Consider the following 13,089-nt stretch of genomic DNA (forward strand, 5'->3'; position numbering starts at 1 on the left):
CTATTGATTTGATTTGCAGTTTTTGTCTCATTTAAGTGTTATATTGTTTTTCAGTATATTTTCTGAAGGTGATCCCTTTAGATTTCAGCTACTACGATATGCAGAAAGAATTTGACTGTTGTAGTCTTAAATTTTGTTTTAACTTAAATAATGTTCGTTTATGAGATCCTAGCAGCCTAACTTAATATTTGTAAAGACTTTTGTAATTTAGGTAACATGAAATGTTTGCAGATTGTGAGTCTTTTCCATCTCAGGTATAAAACACTCTAGTACAATACTGTCAGAAATAGAAAGATGGGTGAGACATTCTGAGAAATTTTATATATATACAGTTGACCCTTGAACAATATGTGGGGTTAGGGGTGCCAACCCTGGGCGCAGTTGAAAATTTGTGTATAACTTACAGTCTGCCCCCCTTATCCGTGGTTCTGCATCCACGGATTCAACCAATCACAGATCGTGTAATATTGTAGTGTGTATTTAGTGAAAAATTCCACCTATAAGTGGTCCCACACAATTCAAACCCGTGTTGTTTAAGGGTCAACTGTATGTGTGTGTGTGCATTTAGATAGATAAGTAGATAGATGGATGGATAGATAAAACTTAATGCAAGGTGGAAGTATTACATTCCTTAAGAGAAATAGAAATAAAAATAAGGTTCCAGGAAGTCTAGAGGAATGCATTATTAAATTTAGGGGATAAATGGGATGAGTGGTAAGTTAGGGAAATTTTAGGGGTAGTTTTGAGAGATGGGTTGCTGTAGGCATTGGTGGAGGGAAAGGGAGGAAGAAGCATTTTAGGTGGAGGGCTGTTATTTTCAAATAGGCAAGGAGTTGGGAAAATGTGGCTCTGTATAAAGAAGTTTGGTTGGAGATCAGGGCATGCGAAGGAACTTGATTTTCCTGCATAACACTGTCCTTTCCTCCAGCCTTCAACTCAGTAAATACACCTCTGTGCACTTGCCCACTTGAGTACTCGAGCCAACGTTAGAAGTTATCCTTTATTCCTCAGAGGCTGTGACCAACACCCACCAAAATACACTGAATTTGTCCACTTCTCTTCCCTGCTGGCACCATACCCAAAGCCACTATTTCTTACCTGGACAACTGCTATAGTTCTAACAAACACATAACTTTCTACTCCTGCTCCCTTGTGCGTTCTGCAATCCCACCCATTCCCACTGCCCCATCCCATTTCCATTCTGAAATCATATATCCAAGATCCTTTTGCCCCTGCTGAACATGTTTCTTTTCCATTAAACACTTTCCCTGTTTCGTAGTTTGGCTAGCTCTTTTTCATTCTGATCTCGGATCAAATTTAACTTCCTTAGATGAAGTCTTAATTCGTTATTGCATCCCTAGCACCTAGAAACAGCTTATACATACTCAAATGCTTGTTGAATGAATAAAGTGAAATGGAATTGGAATATTGGGTTGGAAATTAAGTGAGAAACCAGATTAAGGTTATGGATGCAGAGAGATGATGATTCTCCATCTCAGTCACGTCTAACCTTTCCTTCGTTGCAGTAGGCCTTTATACTCTGTTTCTCTGCATGAGGAGAAATGGCAAAGAGCTTTGCTCTCATAAACTTCACATCACTGAAATTGGTGCGCCTGATTTTCCATGGCAAGGATGTATTAAATGTTCACTGCTTCTCTACTCTTGCTTGTGATCACAACCTTGCAAACATTCTGCATCTGGTTTCTGAGGCTCTTTATTGCCCCATTACCAATAACTTGGGCTGATTAGTGTCTTGTAGACTCTCACTTTCCTGCAACTATACAAGCTAACATTCCTAATGACTTTGTCTATAGACATAAGGTGCCAGTTGCTTGAGTTACTGCACAAATGATCACTATAGAGCAGCCATATTTTTAGGATAAAGATCAGAAGCAGACACACCAGTGGGCAGCTTTCTGTCACGCCACACTTAACAAGTTATGGAACACAAACCTTTCACTTCTTCAATAGAATATCCTGGGTATATTCTGTTACAATATTGCCAGCTGTTTGCAGTCTATTCATATTCCCATGGGAGATTGGTTCTACAGAAGCAAAGGGAGGAAAAATTTCAATAAGAGGATGGTCGTCTACAGAGTAGAGTGCAACAGAATGAGGAAGAATGGGACCTGAGAAAAGGCCACTGGAAATTGGTATCACTGATCATTTGGAGAGAGCAGTTTCAGTAGAGGTGTGCATGGGCCTGGGACAGAGGGACAGAAAAGGAACAATAAGTGATGAAAGGTGAGTTAGTGGAGAGGATGTGATTTTTTGAGAATTTCTGAGGTACATAAAAGAAGATACAGTCTTTGGCTTTGCTTTTAAATGTAGGAAAGATTTGAGTTTGGTTATAGATAGGCAAAACAAAAGCATGGGAGAAAAACCAAAGATACAGAAGAGGCAAGAGGGCAAGAGCTGGGGTTGAGAGCATGCATGAGGAGATTAGCCTTGGCATGTCTTCCAAACAGAGGATGAATGACTAGAGTGCAGGTGGGGGAAAGGGATACTAGAGGAGAGTGGTCACTGAATGACCTTAGTCCTACCTGTAAGAGAGGGGGGTTGAGGTCATTTTCCTGGAGGGTAGGAAGAGAAGAGGGTAGAGCTTTGAGACCCAGGGACTCTTTATAGCTTTGTAAAAGCATGTATGTACTTAACAGATCCAGAAAGGATCTAGAAATTTAAAAGTGGTTTCGTTGGGATCATTGTTTGAATTCACAGCTTTTTTTTTTTTTTTTTTTTTTTTTTTCACACACACACTGTATTTTATTTTTACAAGAGATAAATAGACTGACACCAAGCATTGTACATGGATGACCACAACAAAAGCAACAATGATTGCAATTACCAAACATGAAACACACTCATACTATGTCATAATATTGACATTCAGTCCAGTAATCCTCCACTGTAACAGCTCCTTTACTTTGCAGTGAAAATTGATTTGTATATTCTTTGCCTCTGAGTCCTTGTGGGATTTTTTTTTTTTTTAATTCAGACAGAAAGTCACAAAAATTATACTCATCCTCATCAGTTCACTCAGTCCCATGTAATTAATTTTTTTTTTTTCATCTTGATCTTTTGTTAGCACTTTTATGAGTTCATCAGTTTTTCATTAGAGTTCTGAAAATGCTTATTCATTCAGTTCAGCAGTACAGTCAGTTACCAGAAACCTGTACTTGTCAGAGTCTTTTCCATGAATTTATTGAAGATGAAACCCTTTTATAGGAACATATTTGCAAAATCATCAGAGTACACCCAGAACTGTCTGTAAATGACAAAAGACTTAAAAATGACCACGGTTAAAGATTTGATGAAAGTTCATAATAATGCAGTTGACAAGAAAATTAGTTATTTCTGAGATATACATTTTAAAGTAATAACTAGGATTATTACTTATAACATTATACCAGAACATATAAGATTTTTAGAAATTTCATGTAATGTCTGAAACATATTAACATATTTCCATACAGATACAAATACACGATTTTTAGAAATTTCATGTAATGTCTGAAACATTTATATTAACATATTTCCATACATATTTCCATACAAATACAGATATAAGATTTTTAGAAATTTCATGTAATGTCTGAAACATTTATATTAACATATTTCCATACAAATAACCCAATGAAAGTTTAGTATTAGTTGTTTTGTTTGTTTTTTTATACTGCAGGTTCTTATTAGGCATCAGTTTTATACACATCAGTGTATACATGTCAATCCCAATCGCCCAATTCAGCACACCACCATCCCCACCTCACCGCAGTTTTCCCCCCTTGGTGTCCATATGTCCATTCTCTACATCTGTGTCTCAACTTCTGCCCTGCAAACTGGCTCATCTGTACCATTTTTCTAGGTTCCGCATACATGCATTAATATACGATATTTGTTTTTCTCTTTCTGACTTACTTCACTCTGTATGACAGTCTCTAGATCCATCCACGTCTCAACAAATGACTCAATTTCGTTCCTTTTTATGGCTGAGTAATCACAGCTTTTTTTTTTTAATTTTAATTTTAATTTTTTTAAGGAGAACTGAATGGAGCAAATGCCTTCTGTGGGGCGTCAATCATTGGGGTAAAAATGTGGAAAAGAATGGTAGAACCAAAACCTGGTTCTAAATTAAATTATTAGATTTCTTTTCCTGCTCCTCTTCACTTTTTTAAAAGGTAAAAGTATACTTGTAATGATTCTAAAGTCAAGTAGTATAGAAGGACACAGTGAAAAGCTAAAAAGCGCAAAATATGCCTCTACCACCAAGTTTAGCTCCTCTACCACTGGAGATATTCAAGCTGTTTTGTGTTTCTTCTGGTAGTTGCCTCCATGCCTCTCAATAGTATGTTTATACCACTGTTTCTTAATTTCTTAATTTTAGACATAAATTAATAGTTTTCAAGACTGATAAATGAGGATTAAGCTTACATTTCCCACCTCCCCTCCCTCCCACCCTCTTTCTAGGATTATATCACTACTTTTGATTCCTCTATAGGCTTCCTTTACAATGTCTAATAATATATTTTCACCATTATTTCTTATCTCATTGGCTGTCAACGTATTTCTTGTGTGTAAGATGACAATATTAACACCACTATCCTTCCTTTTGACTCTCCTCCCTTCTCTTGGCCTTTGTCATCTGTGTTCTTACCTTATTAAGGTTGATAACACTTGCATTCTATTTTATAATCATTAATAGTCCTCTTAGCTTTATAGGTTGATATAGTTCACTGCAGATCACGGTGTATACTATGATTTCATTTTTTTAAATCGCTTTTTGTTTTTCTTGGTGTTTCTAATTATTTTTTCCCTTCATCCTTTTGGCCTCTATCATAACCACAATTATTTTAATGTCTCCCATCACATCAAGTATTCTATAGAGTCATCCTTTTACTCCAGAAAACTCCCCTGTAGGCAGGTCTCCTTGCTTCAGTCTGAACTTGTTGATTTCTTATCCTAATGCACAGTTGTCATCTTGGGACTTAGCTGCTCTCCTGAACTGAATCCATTATTTTCTAGATTGCATATATGGCAACCATTGCCTTTTGCCAGTGTCTTATGTCAGATTCCCCAGAAGTGGGAACTTCCCTAGAAGTGGAAGTTCTTTATTTTTTAAAAATTTCATGGATAGTTTTATGTGGCATGAACATCTTTCTCCAGTCTGTGGCTTGCTTTGTCTTAGTTCGTGATATCTATTGATACATTCCTAGTTATATTTTAGAGCTTAATTCAAACATACCTTTGTGAAAAACTGAATATCCCCCTCCCCTACATCATGTTAATTGTTCCATTTTCTGAGACACAATAACCATTTCCCTATAACACAGTTTTAGCACTTAATCACAATACATTCTAATTGACTTCATTTATCCTCTCTTACAGGAAAATTATCTTATTTTGCTCCAGCACTTAGCCTAGTGCCTGGCCGTTTTAAGTGCCCAATAACTATTTTCTGAAAGAAACTATACCCTTGGGATGTAGCCATTCCCATTCACCACATTCATCCCATATACCACTCTATAATGGTCAGGGTTCTTAATCACAAATTCATAACTGGCTCATTTAGGTGAAAATGGATTCACTGAAAGATATCAGGTCACTTACAAAATTGTTAGAAAGGCTGGAGAAACAGTCTTGATGTAAATCTAGGGACAAGCCCGGAAACATGCTACAGCAATGGCCCGATATGGATGCTGCTGCTTCTCCCACTGCTGCCACCAACCACTGAAAGCCAGGAGCCCGACTTTGATGTGACCACTGTTGTCCCACAAACTTGGCTACCTCTGCTACTACCTTCATGGGCAAATGGAAGTTCCGGGCAGAGCCTGTTTCTCCATAGTTCTCACTTCTGTAACCTAAGTCTTGTGCAGAATGACTCTGATCTTTGTGGCTTAGGTCATATGACTGCATCCAAGCTGCAAAAGAGGAGGGGAATTTGCAACTATCAGGAGGCAGGACTAGTGCAGAAAATTCCCCCAAAGAGAGAAAAGATGACAGACAAGCACAAATATGATAGATGCCATTATACCTTCCAGTGTGCTTCTTCAATACAACATTGCAATGCTGTCTACTTGAGGGTGCAAGAACTTCAGAGAGTTTATGATTTCCTTACACATTTTGATTTGACATGCCTGGAAGCATTAAAAGAGGATCTTAAACTCTACAGCCAGGTAGTATACCCTGGGGTGATACACCCTGAACCGCTTCATCAGCAAACTCAGCATTTCTCAACAGTCCTAGGAGGTAGGTACTAGCTGGAGGGTGAGAAAACAGAGTGGTTACCACCTTACACAAGGCACAAAGAAACTGTGAGGGGAAGAATTCAAACCTCTTAAATCTCAATCCAGTGCCTTTTCTGGTGTACTGCTGATAGCTGCACAGGTTTTCTCTTTTTTAAAGAAAGGGTGGTATCCGAAAGCATGAAAGGGATTTACTTTCAGAATTGGAAGGTACAGAGCATTATGCAGGACTCTGTAGCTATTACCTCTGGCATCTCTGAGGAGACTGTGGGCAGTGAGCAAGGGGAGGAGAGGCCTGAGTTCCAGGGGGTGAGGACTGGCCCCAAGTGTCCTCCTCATCAATGATCTTCCTTCAAATACACACGCAGCATACACACACTACCAAGGGGGCCAGCCTTGAGAGAGAGTTTTGATAAAAACCATCCCAGAGTCCCATGATTGGCACTGGGCACCACTTAGAGTTCAGAGAAATAAGGAAAGATGAGCACACTAAGAGGTTGGGATGAAAAAATGGAGATCAGCTAAGCCGGAATGAAAGTGTGGGTGGGGAAGAAGTAGAGCAGGAAGACGGCATCGGGGTGGGGTGGAAAGATGACATTCTTGTGCTTGAAGTGCAAGGATAACAGCGATTAGATAAAGAGGGCCGGGGCAGAAGGTTACGAAGGCGCAGGCCTAGGATAGAAGGAGGCTCTAGGGCCGCCCCCTGGGGGCATCTTGTTACCAGGTGCACTTAAATTTCTGTAGCTCAAAGCAGGCCCCTACGCTCTGGCTTCACGAAACGACCCTACGGCAGGTGCCGAGGTGTTCAGAGTGACCTTAGGGACTCTTTCTCTCAGATTCTCCGTCCTCGCTCACTCCCAGACGTGTACTGCTAATAAGGCTCTCCTGGAATTCTAGGTTATTCCGTGGCCTTCCAAGAAGCCTCTCCCCATATCCTTTCCCTACAAATGTTTGGAAGCACAGGAAAAGCAGCCTGCAGACTCCCATTTACCTGGACACCCTGAGTGACACCTATATCGCTGCCCCTCTCGGGGGCTGGGCTATTCTGCACGGTCCAGGGCTCGCTTGGGGTCTGGGGCATCCCGGGGGCGGTGTGCGGCCAGCGGGTGTCCTGGGGCGGGCTTCTGGGCCTCGGCAGCGCGGGAGGAGGCAGCGGCGACGCTGGCTGACAGGCTGATGATGCCCGGTGCCCGCAGCCGATGGGAGGCAGCGTGAGCCCGAGAGAATCCGGAGCAGCTGCGGTGGCAGCGCTGGAGCGCAGCCTCCTCCCGCTCCCACAATGCACAGGGCGAGGGCGGCGGCGGCGGCGGCGGCAGCAGCATCACCGGCTGTCGGGGTGGCAGCGGCGGCGACCCCGAGGACCCCGGGCACGCCGAGCACGCGACACTGCTCGCGGCGAGCCCGGGAGTGATGGCGAGGCCCCCGCTGGCCGCCCGCGGCTGAGGCGCCCCACCCCGCCCCGCCCGGAGCGGCCCGCCCCGCTCCGCTCGGCCCTGCCCTGCTCCCTGCCGGCTGCAGCCCCGGCGTTTCCTAGTCGGCGCGGGCAGCCGCCCAGGAGAGGTGCGGCCTCCGCACAGGCGGGGGGCGTCGGCGCCGCGGGGCCCGCCATGGCCGCGTCCGAGCTCTACACAAAGGTAAGGCGCCCCGTGAGCCGCGCCTTGGGGAGGGGGCCGCGCGGCACGGCGCCGCCAGCTGTCAGGCCGGGGAGGGGCCGGGGCGCGGGGACCCAGTCCGACCCCTCCGGCACCACCCCCTTTCCGAGCATTTCGAAATCCTCCGCCCTGCCCGCCGGTCGCCCGCAGAGGCGCCTTCCTTGTTCGGGCGTTGATGGTTGAGGCGGCGGAGGGAGGCCTGCCTCGGGGTGCCTCTCTGGCCCCTGCCACCTTTCTTGGCCTGGGCGGGTTTCTAAGTGGAAAGCGGGTCTGTGTGGCTTTAGTAGGGCGAGCCTGGGCCAGGATTGCTCAGCCCTCCGTCTTGCTTTAGGAAAAATCCTGGCTGGTGGGAGATCCTAGATCTGACAGATTAGATGGTCGGTCCCTCCCCTGGGGACACGCGCTTAAAATAACGTCTGGTGTTGGTATGCGGTGCCACTTCTATCGCCAGCCAACCTTTCTGTGAGATATGGAATCTTGCAAACGGTCGCCAGTCGATTTTCACCTTTAGTTGCCCGATTTCAGATTGCTACTCTGGGGTGGAGAGCCCCTGGGGAAGATGCAGCCGAATAAATGCGAGCTGATTCACTGGGATGGTCGGTACTCATTTGTCGCTGGGAGTTTGCAATCTGCGTGTAATCCCTTAGAGCCTTGTTAGGCTCCATGTCTTCACCATCCTCTGGGGTGAGCCTTTTCCTTCTGGGTTTAGTTTAAGGGAAGTGGCAGCCTTTCCTTCTTATACTGACACCAGTATTCTCTGGGGCTGGTAATCTCTGAATGGCATAGTTTGGAGAACTGTTCCTTCAAGACAGTGTGTGGTGCCCTTTGTGACTGTGTGTAGTCATGGCATTTTATACTCTCACTCCTGTGTAGGTAGATGTTTTGCCAGCTATTAATTACCTCTAATTCCAGTTAACAGAATTACCTTAACTTTTCGAGTTTGCATCTGCAGCCAAGTCTACATTTATGGTCTCATAATCACTGCTTCCAAATATGACCCAAGTAAGCCCAGGGCTCAAGTTGCAGCATGTTATAGAAGGAAGAGGTCTGGACCCGCCATCAAGAGACCTGGATTCTAGCCCTTGATTCTAGCCGGGGCCTTTTCACTTACTGTGTGACCTTGGGCAAATCACTTAACCTCTGTGCTTTAGTTTCCTCATCTGTAAATGGAGTTAATTATACCTGCCCTACATCTCTTACAAGGCTGTTGTCGTGAGGATCAAACAATAATACATGGGAATGCTTTTCGTAACCTGTGAATTTCTCTACAAATATGAGGTATATTTCTTCAACCATGAAATGAGTTTGCATGAAACATTTCCTGGGACCTCTCTCTTTCCAGCTGCAGATTTGAGGACTACACAATTGAAACTTCTCTCTAAACCTGATAATTCTTTAGGCATTGTAGATCTCTAATGTACGATTGAATGCAATTGGAAATTGATCCAAAGTTACTTTATAAACAAACATTTATATAAAGCTAACTATGTGCCAAGTACTGTTTTAACTGCTTTACAAATATTAACTCATTTAATCCTCATAATAAACGTATGAGGTGGGTACTAAGAAATATCAGAGTCGTGACCACCTAGAGGGGTGGGATGGGGAGGGTGGGAGGGAGGGAGATGCAAGAGGGAAGAGATATGGGAACATATTGTATGTGTATAACTGATTCACTTTGTTATAAAGCAGAAGCTAACACACCATTGTAAGGCAATTATACTTCAATAAAGATGTTTAAAAAAAAAAAAAAGAAATATCAGAGTCATTTTCACAAGAAGAGATATGGTCTGTAAATATTCCTTAGTTACTTTGTATAGACCCCATTCTTCACTGCCTGAGGAGTCCATCCTTCAGCTGCCTAATTGTAGGCTGCTTAACTAGACACTGGTTGGATAATACGTTGCTCTTGGATTTTGGATCTTCTTTTTTCTCCCAAAATAATTGGCAAGAAAAAAATTTAAAAGATCCTGTGATTTTTAAAATTGTTAAGGTTTTGGGCTTTGGTCACAATCACAATCTGTTTTAAAATTCATACTCTACTCATTGTAAAGACAAACTGGTTTAGACATCAGTAGGGAGGTTGAGCTTAAGTTGCCTTCTCCTAAATACGTTTATACCTAAGAATAATCTGGTTACTTGGTTTGTTTGTTGGCTCATTCTTTTTGTGAATGGACCTTAACTTAATGGCGGACAAAAATATTTATTGAGCACCTCCTGGGTGCCAGGTACTCTGCTTAATGTTGAGAGGTTCTAACATAAACAAGACACAGTCCTTTCCCTCGAGCTTACAGCCTGCTTCTTATAGTTTTGGCCCACTTTGAATCTTCAAGGGCATAAATAACCTGCTGTTACCTCAGCAGCAGGCAGACAGCTGGTATGGTATTTCTTTGTAGAAGTTAGGGAACAGGTTGGGACATGAGAAGGTTGGAATGATTCTAGAGATAAAAGCTTGGGTAGTGATTATTAGAGGGATAGGGAAATCATTAGAGGTAATATAAATGGATATTAAACACAAGGATTAGACTTCCCTGGTGGTGCAGTCATTAAGAATCTGTCTGCCAATGCAAGGGACACAGGTTTGAGCCCTGGTCTGGGAAGATCCCACATGGTGGAGCAAGTAAGCCCGTGCACCACAACTACTGAGCCCACGTGCCACAACTACTGAGCCCACGTGCTACAACTACTGAAGCCCGTGCACCTAGAGCCCATGCTCCGCAACAAGAGAAGCCACCGCAATGAGAAGCCCGCGCATCGCAATGAAGAGTAGCCCCCGCTCGCCACAACTAGAGAAAGCCCGCATGCAGCAACGAAGACCCAGCGCAGCCAAAAATAAAATAAATAAATAAATAAAATTAAAAAAAAAATTGTATATAAACACAAGGATTTTCCCCTTGCAGAGGATTATAGGGAAGGAAGTTCTGGGGGTAGACTACAAGGAAAGATATAATAGTGCCGTGCCATAATTATGGTATTCAACATAGTGGTTAAATTTGAAAAGTGCCCTTTTTAAAAATGTCGTTCAGAGCGTAAAGGCAGATTTTGATGTGTGATAGAAGTCAGCTCCTATTACAGTGAAAGACAAAAGACCATTCAGTTTATTCTTTTTAGCTAAAATGATAATGGTTTTGTCACAGCAATTCAGCAGGGCTTCCTTTTTGTAAATTTTTGCAGCAGTATAAACATTTTAAAGGCAATAGCCTGGTTCCTAGGATATAACATTTCTGGAAACTAACATTTTGGTTAAAACATGTTTGTTGATTGTTAAAATAACAGCTTTATTGAGATATAATTTACATAATGTACAATTCACCAATTTAAAATGTACAATTCAAAGGTTTTTAGTATAATCACAGAGTTGTGCGTTGATTTATTTTTAGATCCACCTGACTTGTTCCTGAAAGAATTGAAGGTGGCTGTGACATCTTATTGTTTCTGATTTTGAAAATATTTGCTGGTCTTGACTTTCCAGTGGGTGTCTGAATGATGACATCACTTGTAGCTAATTTCAGCAACTTCAAAGGATTCAGCATTTGTGGAGCAGGGTTTATTAATTAGACCTGGATGGATCACCAATAGCAATAAAATGGCATCCTAGTCGTCCTCACATGAAGTTCCCAGACACCATGGGTACCACATAAATGCTGTAGAATGGCCAAGATTACCTGAAGTTTAATTAGGAGTCCCATAGTATGTCAGGATGCTGAATTTTCTAACAGTACAGAAACAGTCTAAAACCCTCACTCCAGAAGCCAAGTACACTTTCCTTAGATGAAACAGCTATTAGGCCAGTAGATTGTATATCTGTAATCTTCTTTCCCACCGTATTTCCTCATACCTACTGAAGCCGCATGGACTAGATTTTTTCTGGGATAGTCCCAATTAAATCATCAATCCTGGAAATTCTAATATTTTGGCATTGAAATTGCATTTCTTAGACTGCTCCCAACATCTTAAAGCAGAACAGAAATCTCTGCTTATGTGCCCTGATTTGGGCTTTGGCAAGTACATTCACTTTTCTTAAGTCTCCTGTCATGCTCCTTCTATCTGTATTTCTTCCTGATGTCCTTTGGCCTGTTGATGGCTCTGCTGTTTTCCTAGTCCCTCAGGTTGGAAACCTCTGTAGCTTTTTCTTTGTCTCATATTCTACTTCTTCTTTACCAATTCTAATTTTACTTGACATCCAGCTGACAGTTCTCTGTCTTAATGACCTGTACACATTTCTATCTTATTATAGTTATCTGTATATATGTAAGCCACTCCCACAATACTGTAAGCCCCCTGAGATGCTGGTCAGGGTTTGTTTACCTCCTGTAGAGCCTAGCACAATGTCTTCCACATAGTAGGTGCTCATTAAATATTTGTTGGATGGATGAAAAAATATTTAAACAGGAGAGAAACAGAAAATAATAGTTTGGGATGATTAGTCCACTTGCAGGAATGAAGCAAGGTATAACGGAGTGGTTAAACAAGTAAGCACATTTTCAGGCATGTTGAACAGGGTGAGTAATAGAGAAGAGAGCTGAGAGCCAGGGAGACCAAGGAAACTGTTGTAGGAAACAAAATGGAAAGTGATGAAAGTCTGGTAGATTGAAGTGCAGGCAGAAAGTGTGAGAGACAGATCTTTGTGATGGAGGAGATACAGGAAGAGAAGGAGAGGGACTAGTGTAAGTTAACACCAGTGGCTCTAGCTTTGGAAACTGGAAGTTAATTCTCATTATATCATGAATTTTTGCTGACTCTGGAATTTGTAAGTGGCTCAGAAATACTTCTTTAGACTGTTTGAGCAAAGCAGAATGGTTGTGATTTCCTCTTGAAATTTGTTACTGTTTACTGAAGTGTGACAGTTCAGTGTATTGCCCAGTGGCTAAAAGATTACAGAAAAGTTATAATTTTAATGAGAGTTGCTAGTGCCACATAAACAGTTTAAATCTTCCTGGTGCTTTTAGCTTTTCGAAGTAAGGGTATACTGGAGGAAGGTCTGAATGGGGTTCCAGGGATTTAACTTCAACCTCCAAAAGGTTGAGGTGGAGTGGGGGGGATAACTTTTCTATAGGAGACTATGGGAGAGGAGGGTAATTTAGCTTCTGTGTTCTTCACTTTATCATGAATTTTGCCTCCATCGGGAGAATCTAGGGGTACATGGCCCACTAGAGGATGGATTGGATTTATCTGTCTCCACTTTAGGTAATTCCTAA

At 42.3% G+C, this 13,089-nt stretch overlaps 1 protein-coding gene across 5 annotated transcripts in view; it reads left to right on the forward strand.

Moving 5' to 3' along the window:
- The first annotated feature begins 7,759 nt into the window (after nucleotides 1-7,759).
- Nucleotides 7,760-13,089, forward strand: part of MYO5A (myosin VA) — a 195,605-nt gene continuing 190,275 nt past the window's right edge. For 4 of the 5 annotated variants that reach the window (XM_059913278.1, XM_059913279.1, XM_059913281.1 and 1 more), the window contains exon 1: nucleotides 7,761-7,873. In XM_059913278.1, the coding sequence (XP_059769261.1) occupies nucleotides 7,847-7,873 (27 nt within the window). In that variant the 5' untranslated portion in view covers nucleotides 7,761-7,846. Of the gene's footprint in view, nucleotides 7,874-13,089 lie in introns of all 5 variants that reach the window. The other variant, XR_009500830.1, reaches the window with a different exon arrangement.

This window comes from Balaenoptera ricei, chromosome 2 (genome assembly GCF_028023285.1).
Source record: "Balaenoptera ricei isolate mBalRic1 chromosome 2, mBalRic1.hap2, whole genome shotgun sequence".
NCBI lineage: Eukaryota > Metazoa > Chordata > Mammalia > Artiodactyla > Balaenopteridae > Balaenoptera > Balaenoptera ricei.